The sequence below is a fragment of the Brachionichthys hirsutus genome, chromosome 7, assembly GCF_040956055.1.
Source record: "Brachionichthys hirsutus isolate HB-005 chromosome 7, CSIRO-AGI_Bhir_v1, whole genome shotgun sequence".
NCBI lineage: Eukaryota > Metazoa > Chordata > Actinopteri > Lophiiformes > Brachionichthyidae > Brachionichthys > Brachionichthys hirsutus.
The window spans coordinates 9607239-9625032 of record NC_090903.1 but is presented as its reverse complement, the minus strand read 5'-3'; the positions used below and the strand labels follow the sequence as shown (position 1 = coordinate 9625032).

General features: G+C 40.6%; 1 protein-coding gene across 1 annotated transcript; it reads right to left on the bottom strand.

Moving 5' to 3' along the window:
* Positions 1–1234: 1234 nt before the first annotated feature.
* pcsk2 (proprotein convertase subtilisin/kexin type 2) lies at positions 1235–16763 on the bottom strand. Its single transcript, XM_068741165.1, has 12 exons — positions 16581–16763; positions 14711–14815; positions 11603–11716; positions 11126–11234; positions 10473–10510; positions 8711–8787; positions 7687–7775; positions 6996–7171; positions 5305–5520; positions 4253–4353; positions 3151–3378; positions 1235–1724 (listed from the first exon to the last, which is right to left on the bottom strand). The coding sequence occupies exons 1-12, from the start codon at positions 16761–16763 to the stop codon at positions 1235–1237; spliced, it is 1926 nt and encodes a 641-aa protein (XP_068597266.1).
* Positions 16764–17794: the final 1031 nt, after the last annotated feature.

Sequence of the window (17794 nt, the reverse complement as noted above, 5' to 3'; positions counted from 1 at the left end):
TTTGACACCCAGTGCTCATATTATGAGTCCTTTATTGTCTGAAAATTTAATAAAATGAGAAACAAAGTGCCACAAATACCATGATATTAAAAAAAAGTACAAGAAAACAATAAAAAAAAAACTGAGTTGTTCAACCCCTTGAACTGTCTCAGAACAGACTCACCCCTTTTAGCTCATTTGTTTAATTGGATGACATTACCTGCCAAGCACAATTCTGCTGTGCATTAATTTGGTTTGATTCTTTTGACAATAAATAAAATATTTTATCATCAATTGATGCCTCATACTTTACATACTACCTACCTCATACACACATATTTAACTAGTCAGCCTGTTTATCATGTGTGTATGTGTGCTATTTAAACAAGATCCATATATATATGGAGCTGGATCTTGTTTGAATATTATATATTATATATATATTATAGTATAATAATACAAATATGTGCCTAATGTATGAAAAAGCCATAGATATTGTAAAAAAGGAAGCCTTATTGTTAATATGGAAATATATCAATATCAATCTGTGCTGCCATCCCGACCAGTTGTTTTCTGCTCTAATAACTGCAGTAACTGAAAATTCTACTTTGACTGAGCATGTTCAGTAGTGTGTTGCAATTCACTCGAGTGCTTTAATAAACTGAATGGATTTATTATATCAGACATCAAGGATTATGAAAGATACGCCGAGAACCACAGGCTGCAAAATGAATCACATGTTTCTTTTCTTGTTTATATAAATGTTGAATGTCACAGAGAAATATAAACTGAAAGAATAATCACTGCTCTGTTTTGCAAGATATTAAACTTTAAGTAGAATGACACAGAAAATCATTTACAGTCGCAAACTGTAAAACAGTTGACAGATGAGGGGTGTCGGGCAGTTAAAGCAAGGACACGAAAGAGTGGATTATACAGGTATTTGCCTCATGTACATTTCTGTAGAGTGTAAAAATCCAGTTGATATAGTTTGCGTTCTCCATATAGATATTTATATAGATAAATGTTACACTTTTGTCATGATTAGATTACGATAAGAAACATTCACTGAAGGTTAGGGGCTAATTGATACATCGCTTAACAAAAAGCAGAGGAAAGAGGTAGACAGAGGGTGGGATAAGCAGAGAGTGACAACTGAGGAGATGCAGCAGGTATTAGAGAACGATAGAGCGATACTGCAGATGTGGAGAGCGATAAGAGACGGGGAAAGAGCTGGCAACATGCAGGTGGAATCTTAGTTGTTTTTACTCAGTAAGCTCTTCAGACTTCGCTCCACAGCCTCATCCAGCTCCTCTTCAAGCTCTTCCTTTTTGGACATTGCAAGTTTGGACTTATAATCACGCACGATCTGGTCTATATAAGGGGCACTTTGTGTTCCATGCAGCATGACAGTCCACTCCTTCAGGACTCCGCGCTGTGCTTCCTCACCTCGAAAGCCCACCTCCAGGACCCAGGTACCACGGGGGTCCTCGCCCCAGGTGTGGCTTGTCATGAAGGGCCACTTGTCGAAGCCCACCTTGGCGTCATCGTCGCGTGGCCTTCGGCTAAGTAGGATGGACTTTGTGCCCATGGGCGAGGTCATGTTAATGTTGAGGTCGCCGCGGCGGCTGGCGTTGACAGTGACGACAGCCTGAACATGCTCCAGGTAGCGGACAAAGTTGTCCTTGTTCTGGCAGGCTTCGGTGGTAATGGTCAGCACCAGCTTGTTGCCAGACTGGATTTTACTGGAGAAGGAAAAACGAATCAAATCTGTGAGACCGCATTCAAAAAAACTATGAACATGGATGAAAAGATTTGGCATAGTTAGATGGATTTGGGCATCCCTGTTTTCATATGACCACACTGTACAATTCACTACACAGAAAACCGTCAATCTGACGCCAGTTGTCAATAGATTACAGTATATGTGTGACTTGTCATATACTGAACACCCTCTGAATTCTGGCTCCCTTTTAGTATAAGAAATAATTTTCTTTTTTCTAGGTCATTGGACTTTTTCTGTGCAGTATAAAAGACAGCCAGTCCCAGTAATGTTGTTGGATTGTTGTAGTCAGGAAGGCATCGAGCTGTTCATCTCCTTGGGTGATGGAAAGAAAGATTGAGACCACAGCGAGGTAGGAGCCGGTGCACAAAGGTTACAGGGAGGTTTAATAACATCATAAGAAGCCGAGGCTGCGTCACTGATGGTCGGAACAGAGACAAGACAAAGGGAGTGAGAGAGACAATTAATTGAAACAGCATTCAGCTTGAGAAATGGTTAATAGAGCAGGACAGTGAGGACACAGAGCGATGAGTGCAGTGGTGGCGCATCTATTTGCTGATAAAGCAAATGACTGGTCTAAAAAAAAAAAACAGTGATTGACATTGACCAAATATTAAACAGATTTCCCATTGACGGCATGGATCTAGATGTGTGGATTTGTATGTGTAAAAAGAAAGAAGATCTTCTTCATAAATTTGTCATTTACTGCCCAGGTTCTCTGTGCCCCTTTTTATGATTAGTAGTTTAAATCATTGCTCGTTATTTCATGACTATTTTTTTTATATTTCTCGTGTTTAATATATTTCTATGTAAGATTGTAAGTGGCAATAAATCTAGGAGTAACTGCAACTCAGATCCCACTTTTGACTCCAAAACGATTTTGCAGCCAGCGGGGTCTCATCAGATAGTGCAAGTAATTAGAGCAGTCGGTCATAGAGCAGGGAGATGGATGCCTCTGAAGGGCGTGACCAGCGGAGATTAAAAACAACCCCGCCGCACATCAGGGCGTTGTGTGCCAGCTCTGATAATGAGAAGGTCTCTTGCAGCTACGTAAACTGCAGCCTGCCAGAGCAGCTATCAGATCAATGACAAGCCGCCTGTTTCTAAATCATGCCGATGTAGGTGTTTATGGCTTGTTCTCCGATGACACACCGGCAACAGAGGTGGGCTTGTTGTAATTATAACCATAATCTAATAGAGGCAGCAAATCCATGTGGTGCTGCTGTAGAAACAGAGAATGGATATTAGAGATTAGAGGGTTAAATAAGGAATAAGAGGTGGGGGGAAATGCACAAATGTATTTTAATCACTGTGCTTTTCAGGGTTTTTTTTTTAATCTTCAACCAAAAAAATAACAACAACTAAATATAAACTAAAATGTGACTCACTGGGTCTCCTGGAGGGATCCGGCAACGCAATGGAAACGCTCCGGCACGGTTTTCCATTCCCTGGCCATTTTCACCATTCCTCCAGCATCCAGCACACCGTAGCCAAACAGGTGGTTAAACTCGAGACCCACGCCATTCCTCCTCCACTGGTGCACCTCGTCATGCAGCTGGTTCCTCTTGGAGGTCAGGACTGACATGTGCTGCATGTCTCTCCATGTCAGGCTGGGGCTGAGGTGGACAAACAAAAACATCAGCTATTAGACAGGCTCAGAGGAAACTATTCATATTTAGTTTTACGAACAAATGGTGAAGCACGTCTGGCTGATGGTTTTATTCTATTTGCACACGTTCAATTATCGACACATTAGTCTGTATGTACTTTGAGACAGGTGATTGCCTTTGTTTGATTCTCACGCTGTCGTAGTAGCTCTGTGAGAGGACGGCTTTGCTCTGGTTGACTCGCTGACTCTACCGTTGCATGACTCGAGTGCGTTTAGGCAGTAAAAAAAGGACATGCACTCGTTCTAACAGCCCCGTGGGTTATTTGCCGCCGGATCAAGCGAGCATCCGCTGTTCCCAACAGCAACATCATTATTGTGTGTGCAAAGCAAACAGAGTTTCTTTACTCAGCTCCATTCACTGACCAGTGCCAGCTAATGGCAGGAGAATCTTGTCAGCCTCTAATGTGAGAAATGGAGCATCTGAGGGAAAAGGAAAACCCTCCTCTGGGATTTGAGAAGCAGGAAATCTCCCTATTTTAGATATGTTATGCTAGTTTAACTGTTAATGAACAAAGTTGTGAGATTACCATAAGAACATTATAGCTTTTTACCTGTACAACATTTACACCATTGTGTCTCTACTACTTGCATGCATGGAATGAATATATAATGCACAAGTACTGACCCTTTTAACAGTATCTGAGCTAAATGTTATTCAGAAATGCACTGGGATATTAAGAGTACTTATCAAAATAGAATCTGTGTCCTGAAGGTGAGAAACATGCACTGTTTTATGCTGTAAAAAAAATTAAAAGTGAACCGAGCTCTTAGAAGTTCAGTTCAGTCATGGAGATGTGTGGAAGGTGCTGCAGATAACTTACTTAGCCTCAAGCGCCAGAGCAAAGACACCGGCTGCCTCCGGAGCTGCTGCTGATGTTCCAGAGTGACGCAGGGTGCAGTTTCCATAGAGGTCTGTGGTGGCCTGAACCAAAGAACAAGAATCCATCCTTTATGCTATAGAAATTACTGTATCCCCCTTGTTTTCACTCCCCCATATTCCACAAAAATACATAACCCTCTGCTATCTTCAATGCTTTAATCATGCTTGTGCAGTACAAAAGCCACTGCTCTCACATTTGCATAATAATTACAATAATTGTCCTTATCACTTGGTCCTGATGATTATCAAGAAAAATAAGCCATTCTAAATTTGCAGAGAGTACCGTACATTGACCGTGTCATATAAACACATTAGGAAACAAAATATGTTTATATTCATTCGATACGCCTCTAATTGTTTAATTTGCTGCTTAATTAGAAATGACAACAGATTGACTGAAATTAGAGCGGAAACCCCCCCCGGGGAATCAGCGGCTCTGTCAACAGCCACAGGTGATTTGCATAATCACAAAAACAAATACTGCTGCCGTTGTGCAAAGGGAAATTATTTTTGCACTGGAGTAATACACAAAGAAATATTTATAACAGGACCCCCCCCCCCTTCCCCCATCAACTGTTAAGGACATTGCTTGAGATGGAAACAGGTGAAAACGATGTGAAAACAGTCTATTTTAGTCTATAATATTTATCTTAATAACACATCAATTATGCTTTACACTGTACGTCATGATCAATGCAGTATGGAGGCTGCTAGGAGAAAAATTATGCCACCACAATAGCTAACAATTACAGAATAAAAAGCTTCTCAGGTTTTATCCTTGATCTCATCCAATCCGCTGAAAGCCTCAGCATCTATTCACAGATCAATCCATGAAAGAAGATGCATCTTTGAAAGACATTTAGAAAAATATAGAATAATATTAAGTGATCTTTGAAATTCTAAGTTCACCTGCGTCCTGACACTTCAGTGGGCAGTGGAATGTCACCAAACATTTGAGGTTACGTCCTTTATAGGGTAGTAAAACACACTCACAACACCAGCCTCTGGGTTCCTCTTGCGTCCGTTGCTGAAAGTAGATGCTAGGGTGGAGGAGCAACTCTCATCATACAGGGCTGTGCGTCCATCATTGATGGCTGAGTTAATGGAGATTGTCCACATGCTTGAGGCATATCCATCACAGTTACAGTCGTCATAGCTACCGCCGTCTCCTGATGCCCACACATAGATGCTGCCTTTTCCTCCACGACCCTAAAGCATCATCATGAAAGGAAATCACGTTATTAGTTTCATGTATTACCAATGGGATTTAGATGGATTGGGAATTTCATCAAGTTCCATCTGTAACCTTTTGAGTTATCTTTCTAAAAGACAGACAAACAAACCAATGCTGGCGATTACTTAACTCCCACGGAGGTAAAGATGGAAAGATTCCTTTAATTAAGTCATGCATTTTAGAATTTCTAACACTTTTTATATATTTGTTACTGATAAAGTGAATTGGAACATGAAAAAACATATTTTAGTAACATCCTTTAGAACAAATTCTGCAAAAGGGCAAATGATTCCCCTCAGAGCTAATCTTGAATGGGAGGAGTGGCGTGGCCCACAATGCTTATTAATTCTGTTCTCTGTTTGAATTACAAAAGCCGCTCTGAGCATTGTTGTGCTCACCTAAAAGCTGCAGGGTTGCTGCCTTCTGTCTCCTGTGTAATCCAAACAAAGGGCTTTAATGTTGCACAGCACACTGTGCCATTATTTCGATTATCAGTGGCAATTTGCAGGAACACACTGACACGATTAAAATGTAAAAACCAAGACACTCAGTCTGACTCAATTCTGAATATCACATAATGTTTCTTCATTTTAAAAATTCCTTTTGTTGCACATCCCATATCGTTGTCATGTTCATCCTGCACACTGGGTTGTAAAGGTAATCATTAGACTCTAAGATGCAGAGGCAGAGTGGCTACTTGATGACTTGTTTGCGTGATCAGCCATTATGATTAAACCGTTTCTCTCCTCCTAGTCTCCCCTGCATGAGTCAAATTAATTGTAGAAGAACCCACACCTGCCTGCGTACAGTGCAATGATTAATCAGGCAAGTAATTGGCACTGGCACTTTTAGTGTAGCATTTGTGTGTGTGTGTGTGTGTGTGTCAGGAATGCTTTCCCTTAAACCAGCCTACATTTAAGCCCCCAAATGTTAGTCATAAGAAAATGTTCACTTTGGTGAAACGAGATTCACATTGTGACTTTTTTTCTTTTTTTTTTCTTACATTACAGAATGCTATGATGTATTGACGGCTTGATTAAATGTCCTGCTTCTACCCTGGCAAAACTGTTTGTGAGATTAATGGGAACTCAGAGCGAAGAGCAATCTCAGCGTGTCGGTCGCTTCATTAGTCAAAAACCAAAAGTGAGATGATACAGCTTTACTTGGGTGCTGTTAGTATGTGAATCTGTTTGTTAACATTTACTAAAAGCAGAAAGCACATTGGTTTCTGCTTTTAGTAAAACAGTTTCATCAATGTCATGAGGGTTTATCCCCAATCTGGATCAACTATCCAACTAAATGCAGTAAACAGCAGTGGAATGAAGCCAGACAGCTCTGTCCATTTAGCACTGTTCACAGGCAGCCAACCCATTTCTATAAGGTAACTGGAATTAAAACCCATCAGTGCTACTTAAAGGAAGGTAAAGCAGCTGGATAAATGTTAGCTTGCCTTGTTGACGCCATCAGCCATAGCCTGCAGTGTGAGTTCCCGAGGTCCATCTACTGTCTTTCCATCATCGGTTGGTCCCCAACTGGCACTGTAGATGTCGATAACCTGAGGCATGTGGCTTATGGATGATGCCTCAATGATGTCAGTCATAAAGGGCTGGTCCAACATCCTGATACCTGGAGGAGCAACATCTCTATGAGCCAGATAAATAAAATCACAATTTAAACATACCACCAGAAATTCATCTACCTCATTCCACTACTGTTTTTGTTAAGTGCACTTTTTACAGAGTTAAAATCCTTGTTAGTGTGCAAAGACCTCGCCAATAAAGCAGTTTCTAATTCACGTCTATATATATTTGTGTCTATTGCGTTGCTTTGACTTGATTTTTGCACTGTGCAGAGCCTGTTTAATTTAATTGCGTCACCATTTGTAATGACAATAAAGAGCTATTCTATTCTATTCCAGTTTATCACCTTTTTCTTTTAATAATATTCGCTCAGCATCTGGGAACAGAAGACACCATTTGTTCTCCTCAATATCATATGAGAGTCAGCTGTTTAGCTGTAATGCCAAACACCAGCTCATGATGACAGATTCAGCATTATCAGCTCTCATTTTGTAACATCCCTGGCAGCTTATTGTTATTTCTCTCACTGTCCATGAATTGCAGGTTTAATATTTCTCCTACCTGCCACCTTGGAGTTGTAGGCGACTCCCACGCCACAGATATTGTTGTTGGCTGCTGCAGACACCTCTCCAGCACACCGTGTGCCATGACTGATAAGCAGGAAGCAAAGAAATATTCTGAACAGGATTTATCTTAATTTACATTTATAGAGTAAGACTGGGACTATATTTCCCAGATAAGATGCAGCTCCAGTTTGTGTTGTCTTTATAAGGGAATCGTTAATAGGGATTTCAGAAGAGAAATTTCTGTATCAGCAAATTATTTAAATTGCAAACGCTGTAATTCTGTGACCTGAAGAACATTTCAGTGCAGGCAGATGTGACATTTAACCATTAATATGTATGAAAGGTGTATGAATATCAGTGCTTTATGTTCACCATGCGATGTGTGTCTATCTCTCCATCCTCCTGCTCCCAAAAGGGGACACTGCAGAGAGTGAACCTCCCACTCCCAGCATGCTTTGCTACAGACATGCAGCTATTTATAACAACCAGCTGATTAGCCGGCGAGTTGTGCACAACAGTCAGCAACTGCTTCAGTGGCACGCCGAAACACTCGCTCCTCACTCTCTCACGCAGACACACACAAGCCTACTGATGTATGTGAGCAGACGGAGGCATGGTGGAGGAGGACAGGCGGGGAAAGAACACATTTCTCTTTGTTCTCCTCCTCAACGTGTGTCGCAGTGGGAGCAGATCGCCCGTTGTGATTGGGAGATGGGGGATAGATGAGGCATTATCAGACAGTGGGTCGCCACTGTCCACAGTGTGACCCTCACAAGAGACAGGTGCTAGTCTCTCTTTATCTAGCCCTACATTATCTCCTCCATGTGAACAAGGCGTTGGGTCGCCCTTTATGTTGCGTTATAGACAGCAGCATTGGTTGTTTTTCACCATTATGTCTCATGTGGAGAGAAAATCAATACAATTCAGGTCACACACACACACATACACACACACACACATGTGCAAACAAGAACATGTATATGTGTATATAAACAGGGGTTGTGCTGGGAGAGCTTTACCTGTTGAACCAGTCATCTGTGTAGCGTGGAAATGGGAACGGGTCATTGCTGCTGAAGTCATAGCTGGCATCAGCATTCTGAAAGGACGAAATGGATGCATTTACAAAAACAGCAACACCCGGGCAGAAAAGCAAAATGAGAGAAAGCTGAGAAAGTATTTGCTATCTCTTTTGTCTGGACGGGCCAGTTGGGAATCATTTTGTTTCCCATTCACGGCTTGCAATATTTTGTTGCGCTTTAACAATTATCGTCTGGCGGTTTAATTTAATAGTTTTGTGTTTTGGGTATAGCGAGCGTCCTGTTCTTGAAAAGTGTTTGTGACTACATCACTTTAGAATTACATTATTTTACAGGAATGTACTGAAAACGAAGTTCAATTTAGTATACTTGCTTTAATTACAGAGTAATTTATTATTGACAGAACTGTGACAATAGCTTCCTCTGCTTTTTTGTTTGTTTGTGATGAGATGACTTTTACCATCATTATCTTTGGCTTCATTGTCCTTTGGCCCGCCACTAATGAATGACACTACCCATGAATCATTTGCTGTTCATGTCAAGCTCATATTTTCTGATACCAAGCAGACTGTGGTTTTCCTCTGATGTCTGGAGTGACTCGGCCCAAATTAACCCATTGTGCCCAGTGAATGGGACTGAGGAGTAATGACTCAAAGCGACTGTGGTGAAGGTCAGGATGCCCTGCACCGCTTGGGTTGGGTTGGGTAAGTTTGCCTTAATTACTGTACTGGTGAAAAGTTCTGATGAATACATTTCTTCTTTACTTTAATCAGTAAATTTCCATTCCCCCCTATTTTATTGTTCTTCTTCCATCCCATCTGCGGTGGTCTTGGAAATGCAGCCAGTTCACGCCAAGCCTTGCATGGCCTGTTTCTCAGCCGTTTCACCACCGATAGGTGGGGCACCGTCCCAACGCACAGCCTGGAGAGGTTCGCTTGGGGGTGACAAAATTCCCCAGATCATCTGTTAGCCGGGGACAGAAAAAAATCCCGCACATATGGAATGTGAAGCTGTGTGGTGAGACAGTGACTTCACTCAGAGATGAACAGTCACAGAATAACCAACAGATCTATGCACAGCATCACTCCAGTGGAAGTTGCAAACACATCACACAAATCACAAAATGTGTAAGTGAGCCGAGACAGAAACCAAACAGCCCATTTTCTTTGCTAAAATGTGCAAAGAAGCAGGTGACATCAGTATGCAAATAACAAGCTTTCCTTTTTTTTTAGATTCTTGATATATTAATAAAGCTTAGATATGCTTGAGGTTTGTTTTTTTAGCCCAACAAAACAGAATGACTCACTCACCTTGTTTCCTCCATAAGGTTTCTCATTTGTACATCCGTGGATTCAAGATAATAGCATATTGCAGTTACACTGATGGAACTAACTGCAAATAGTCAAATCAAACTAAGCTCTCTGAATGTCCTGGTTCTATTTAACAATCCCTCACGTCCTTTAAGCTGTTATCAGTATTCTTCACATTATGCAGCACCAACTACCCTGGCATTATCTATGCTTGTGAAGTTGTGTCAGAGCAGCCTGCCATTGCACCTGCAACGGTGTCGCTTGCATTAACATTAAAAAGCTTGGCTTCTTTAGCCATGAATGCAACTTCGAAACCACATGTCAATACCGACGGAATGGGACATAATACCTGTTAAATCCGCCATTTGATCCCCTGCTTCAAATAAATCAGCACAATAACTAAAGAGGAATTTCAGTAACTTTTAGATACTTACATAATTTGTTGCCAGATCTGGATGCAGATAGTCGATTCCTGAAAAGTGATTATTGACATTTATCAGTAATATAACTGAGCATTAGCTACAGTGACTTAAAGAACATAGCATGACTTGGAATGTCTTGTTATTGCACCACAGTTTCATATTTATTTAGGCTTTTTAGTGACAAAGTAATATCAATGTTAAATTGTACAAATAAGAACAGATGTGTTGTGACCATTCATTTAAAATTCTAAAAATTAACTACCGGTATTTGGATTTTTTTTTTACATTTTAAAGCTATTGATCTACATATTTCACCTACCTACAATAAATGCACCATTTTTAAAACGTCTGCCAGACAGGAAGCAGCCAAATGCCTTGTAATCATGTATTTGCAACCTCTTGCCACAGTTCTTTGAGATTTTACTTGAGACAGCATCACTGACTCTTTAGTATACAGTAAAATAAATAATATATTTGCTTTTTTGTAATGAAATAAAAAATATAAAAATTGAAAATTGAATTTTTTGACATTTTTTAGGTACCTAGGCATTGATAGGCAGCTTTCAGACATGATAATTTGATTCATCAATATTCTTCACAATTAATTATATTGCCATCATCATACAAATGAATATAAAATTGCTTTCCAAACATGTTATACTCACCATCATCCATAATTGCGATGGTAACACCTTTTCCTGTGTAGCCCAGTTGCCAAGCTTCTGCCACATTAAGATCTAGGCCAGGGGTCCCATCTGCCTGGCCTGTGTTTACCTAATCACTCAGACAATATGCATGACTCATGGTATACCCAAGTGAGCCACCATTGAAAAATTAGTGAATATGGCGGATATGTGTAAGGGAGGGGGAGGGTATGGATCAGGACTGCTTAGGAGCAGAGAGTGAAGGTGATCGGCCAACACAGTATATCGGTGTGCAGTAAAGGTTGCCAGCTACATGGTATAAATGCAGTAATGAGAAGGCATGAGTAGTATCAGGTAGGCTAATTAAACAATGACTAGAAATGTTGATTCAGGAAAGTACTGAGAAATATGCCTGGTTCAGAGTAATTAAGGTGGAAGAATGTGGGTAAGTCTGAAAGGTCAGGCAGCACGCGGACACTTGCTTGGCTTATTACTCACCAAATACCACTGTTTGGTGAACAGAGGGTCACTCATGTTAACTTCAATATCATCGATGTTTCTGTAGCCTCGCTTCTGACGGCCAAAGCCTTCCTGCTCAAAGACATTTTTAACCTGTGAAAGAAAGCAAAAAGAAATAGCAGCTCACGGTCAAAAGGATCATACACAGAGCAAAATGAAATCCTGGTGCACAGCAAGCATGGTGCTGGAACACAAAATAGAAGCGGGATTTCTAATGACGAGTGAGCGTGCGCTGCTCTGGAAGCAGGAAATCAGAAAACCCAGCGGAGCTCTACTGTACCATGAAGGCGGAACCTCGTGTAACTGTAAAGGGATGTTCTTCTTTTTCTATTGAGAAGGGCTATAGTTGGAGCAAAGGCTTTCGTATTCACCTACCACACAAGAAGCAGCCCTTTTTCCTGCGTAATTACGATCCCAAATATGCCTGTGTTTCTTTGAACCATTCAACAACATCATTGCCGAGATGAAAGCAGCCACGGTACTGTGTATCAAGAAGATAACATAAAAAAAAGAGCACATAAATGGTCGGGGTAGGTGTCTCTGACAAAACACAGGGCCTTTATAATTTGGTTGCTGTCATCAAATTGCACTTCTTTGACCATAATGTTGTGCTTTCATTTCTGCTGCATTTTGAAATCAAGACAAAGAGCAAGCAAGATGTCACTGCCCTCGTCTCAGTTGGTGCTTGTGAGGATAGCAGTCAGGTTTTCTGCGGGGTTTCGTCAAATTGTTTTCACAATTTATTTTTTTAGTTGTTTTTTTTTGTCCCTCTCTGTCTCTTACACAAAGAAATACTGGAAACCGGAAAGGCAAGAAAAACTCGACCAATATATTTACACCTTAAACCTTAAATGCCCTTTATTTTTTTATACAAGTAGTGATCTTTATAATATAAACCAAATTGTGCTATTTCACAATTTAAGCATTCGTATTCATTCACATTCTAAAGGCTAGAATTTGAAAATAAGTTGAGTTGACTATGTTCCTCTTATGCTTAATATGGCTCTTTGGAAGGACTGAGAGCACAGACATTGTGCGAGCATGTTTACCAACAAATGGTACATTCTACATTATCCAAGAAATTCCCCACTTCCTAACCCACCACTCATTTATTCCACCACAGCAGAAGAGCTGGTATCCCCCCTGAGACAGCACGAACACGCTGCCCACTCACAGCATCAAACAGTAAACTGCCGCATCACTGTCTGACTTTACCCTCACAACACCCCAGTTCATCCTTAAATCAAAGAACACTGACTGCCTCTCTCCTGTCTACTTGTCCTCTTTTCATTCCTGGCTTTCCCAGGCATGTGTCATCCTTGTCACGTAATGCCGAGTACATTTAAATCAAGCACAAGAGGAAGGAACCAATGGATGAATTGTGAAATGATGAATTTGTAATCAGAGAAATAAGATGTAGAATGACAAGAAGAACAACTAGGACAAGAAAGAGGTGGAGGTGGAGAGGAATAAAAGAAGAAGATAATGAAGTGAGTCAGAAATAGGTCAACGTAATCAACCACTGTCCAAATTCTGGAAAAGGACTCCGGGAACACAAAGAAATCCAGCCAGTGGCCTGCGCAGTACATCCAGGGCTGCGTCCCAAACAGACACATTTAAGAGTGTTGAATGTGAGTGGAATTTCTCATTAAATATGAAGGAACAGGTCATCCCAATACACAACAACTTTTTTGACCTTCAAAAAAAACACATTGGTTTATTTTTTTTATTTTTTTTTGTGTGTGTGTATTTTTCTCCAGAAATGTCCTGTCCTGAGATGTTTTCTAAATATGTGGGAATATAGGAATAAAAAGACACAAAATGACTAACAGGCAACATTAAATCAGACTAGCTGAGCTCTGGACTCAATAGCTGCAGCGTTTCTATGAGCATGTCAAGCGTCTGATTAAAACCCAGCATCTGGAACGTGGACCTGCTCATGTTTTTGCTGTCACACTTGTATTGGCTTTATTAGCTTGGTGGAGTGGCTTGCATTTATTTTCATTAGCACCTCTCACAATTGTAATTAGAGAGGTTAGTTGATTATCTGCAGCAGGACCTCCACTTTCTCTGCTTCCAGCAATGGGAACACCTCAACACAGCGACTTCAGCGCACAGAGAGACTGTTACTGCATTAAAAAAGAAAATGTTGTTCTATATTATGAGGTAAAGCCGCAGCATTTTGTCATTTGGCTGTTTGGTTTCATCCTCTAAAATACGAATGTTATCTAATGTTTTCATGCCATTTGTCAAAATGAAAGAAAGTAATTATAGCATGTCACCGTAAGCTCTGGGCCGTTGTGATGGATATGTATTGCTTTATTTATTGCCCAAGTCGTATAAACACACATTGTAAAAATAGAAAGCTGAACAGAGCAAGGGAATACATTTAAAACAACAAACAAACTCTATGAAAGGAAGTTAAAAATGAGCAGCAATTGTTGATGCCGCATAGCTGAATCGAAACAGATTTTTATTGTGAGGTTTGATTGTATGATTTCATACAATCAAATGATGCCAGCCCCAGCCTGATGTTTTACATCAGAGTACATCTGTGTAAAACAGCACATACCCGTCGTACAAATGTTAACCACAACATGCACTTGTTAGAGTGCGTGTTGTAACTACAGTATTTTATGAGATATGAAAACATGGTGACATACAAGACTAGACCTGCATGGCGTTTAATCAGTAAAAACATTAAGTTACTTGTGGTATGAATGATTGTTTTAACCAGTTTTTCCAATAAGGATGGCTTCGTCCAGACAGTCACAGATCAAAGGCTGCATAGCCTGAATCAGTAGGGTCAGACATGATTTTCTCCATTTCATGAGGAGATTGGGATTACTAAATATCTTCCAGGCTCAAATTGGTACCTAGAAGCTGGCAGCCAATAGTAACCATATCCCCGCAAGACTTCGATTAGATTGCATTCAAGACATTTGTAAACAATTTAGCCAGATTTAACAATGAATCCAAGTATTCAGTCTTATTTGATCCATTTTGTGAGGCTGCATATTGGGTACGTGTGCACAGGAAACAAAGCGTGCTTTTCTCAGTGTACGCATTTGGTATAAGTATACTTGCCCTGTGGTCTTTTTGGAGCTGCTGTCTGCCGTGGGCGCTGCGTTTGCTCCGCCTCTTTGAGGTGTCCTGAGGATAGAAGTGAAAGAGACCCTCTCCCATTGGAAGCTGAGTTAAGAAAAAAACAAAACAAAACAAAAAACAGGCAGTTGGATAAAATGGATCAGGAACCAAAGTGTAGGTGAAAATGATGGCACAGAGGCAGCCGTCAGAAAGTGTGTGTAACTGGAAAATAAAAAGAAAGTGCAATAGATGATTAATTGTGCAGAGGGGCAGCACGTCATACTCCAGGTGGCAACGGTGACACTGATTCCCTGCTTTCACTGGGATCTATTTTAAGACTCTAAAGAATAGTGCAGGAATCAACCGTAATAAATCACAAGGGCAGGCAAATGAGATGCATCATCCAGAGCATTTCCTCTGGTGCCGAGCACAGATTAAAGACCCCCTTGTGCTTAAATAACAGCTTGACGATAGGTCAAGCCTCAAAATAAATGCTTACAGATGCCCCTGTAAGGGGGCATTGTGTCCCACTACTCTTTAATTCTTGTCTTGTTTGCCGAAACAAACCAATACAATCGCATTCATGTGAAATAAAGAGAATGTGCCCCCATTTACTGCACGTACATTGAAGCCTCTTTCAGTGATTCAGGTTGATATGAATATTAGCCAGTCTCTTTCTCCCTCTTTTATGTCTCGCTGTGCACAAATTTGTTTGTGCATGGGTCCTGGTCTAATTAATTAAATAACAATGGAAGATAATTCAAACAATATAGGCATTGTTTAATGATGCACATCCCATTTAGACAAATAATGTCACTGATTACATAACCTGGGAAGCAGGCAGGCAGAACTGAAATAAACTCACTATCCAGGCTATAGAAATCATAAAAGGAACTGTGTTTTTCATTTTTGTGTTTGGAAGAGCAAAAGGAAGAAACTCCTTAACTTGAACAGCTCGGACTCCTCTCTGTTGCCCCACTAGCAAAGGCTACAGCCAATTTAAACCATGTATTTATTTTGACACAGACAAGGGATGCATGCTGTCTGGGAATGGTTTTCCATAAATGGCTCTAAACCTTTTGACATGCTGTGATATCTGCTGAATATATCCTGCTATTGTGTAAGAAACATTGTCTCAGGTGAGTAACAAGCCATGGCTGGAGGAAAGGCCATATCTCTCATTGCATGCACTGTAAATACATTATGAATCTTTAACATAGAGACAGGTGTAAATGGGTGCCCAAATTAAATTGAGCCAAATAAAGAAAAGATTTTCATCATTCATGGATTGAATTAAGTGACAGATCATGTCACGCATCCATCATTAGGTCAAAGATGTGAGAACGAGCTCTAATTTTGTTAAACTCTGCTGATACAATGGTCGCTTTGTCTTTAAAAAAAAAAAAACATTTATCAGAAAACTGCTCCATTTATCATTTGGTCTGTAGTGCACTGAAATCGAATTACTCTGAAGACATAAATGAATTTATCCTTGGGAGGTTTGCATCCCGTTTGACCACATACACCAATGGACAACCTAACCGGTGTCTATATTGTATTAGAATGACATCAAATTCAGCGTAAGTGCAGTGAAATGAAGTTAAACCAAAAGGAAACCATGCTTCTCTAAAAAAAAAAAAAAAAAAAATACATTCAGAACATTTAAATAAAATAAAATAAAAAAACACTATTTTATCATTTCTATTTAAAAAAAAGACAAGACTATAGGGATGTAAACACCGCAAAATAGAGTGATGTTAATCTGAATATTTTGATTGGGCGCAATAAAGAATGTATTTAGATTAAGTTTAATTTACTTATGATCCAAACAAAAAGATCGCTGCGTGACGCTTCATCTGAGCATCCCTACCTTCCGTGCGCTCTGGAACCCATGTTGTGCTGCAAGTTGCTGCGCCTCATCCTGCGCGTCCTCCTGCAACTGAACCAGAAGATGGTCCGTCAAAACTCCTTCTGCAGCGTGCGTCGCAAGCAGCAGTGCGTTCACAAGCACCATAAATCCCACGAGTGTCCCGTGTCGGGGAAATCCACGCATCGTGTCTGGCTTCTATCAGTCCGCCTTGTCTGCCTGTCCGTGAGTCCAAAAAAAAAAAAATCACTGTGCGGGATGCTTCGAGCTAGAGGTGGGAGGCGAGGAGGATGGAAATGAAGAAGAGGAGGAGGAGGAGGGTGCAGAGGGGTCGAATTAAATAATTTGAAGACGCATCTTCTCGTCGTCACCTGATGAGACCAGTGGAAGTTATATTTCACCGAGGGGGTGGTCGGAGCGTATCTTCAGCTTTCTGTCGTCGTTCCTCCTCCTCCTCACCCTTTCATAATTCATGTGTACTTACACACGATCGGGTACTTTCTGCGCGTGACGTTGTACCAATGGGCTCGGGCGGGTGTGGCCCGTTCGTTCCTTCCCGGATGGGGGACACTTTTCAGAATTCCTCGTCGTCCTCGGAGTTGGTAAAGATTTTTTATTGATTATCTGATGTCGATCTCATCGTAATTAAAAATGCATTAAAAACACGCATAAGAATAGAAATAAAGAGTTTAAAAAAAAAAAAACACGCATAAGGACCAGCGTGCTTTGTCGGGAGCATGGTGACATTTTATAAAGAACAACGTCATTGAATGTTTATATTCATTTAAAAAATCATCTCGGGGGGGATTTTTGGAAAGTCAGACATGCTCATCCTGAAGGTCCCTTTTTAAAGACTTCTGATACAGAATAGCTCCATTATGATCAATCTGGCCTTCTTTGTATAGAATGTAAGAACATTCCCACTAGACTATATAATTGGTTATTTCAATGTGAAGCAGGCTGTTAAAAAAAAGACCCCTGAAAAAAGATTGCTATTCTGAGGCATCATTGAAGGACTGTAGCTCCCCTGATGCTCTATCAATGGGCTGAGCATGCTGTGGACGGATGTAGCAGTGAAGCCTTAGTGTGTCAAAGAGGACAGGAAGAAAGAACAATTCAACCGATTGATATTGTTAATTCCCCTTAAACAGTGATCTATGGAAATTAGCTGCACATCTAGCAGTTGTTATACTGCTGTGGTCTACACAGTTCATTGT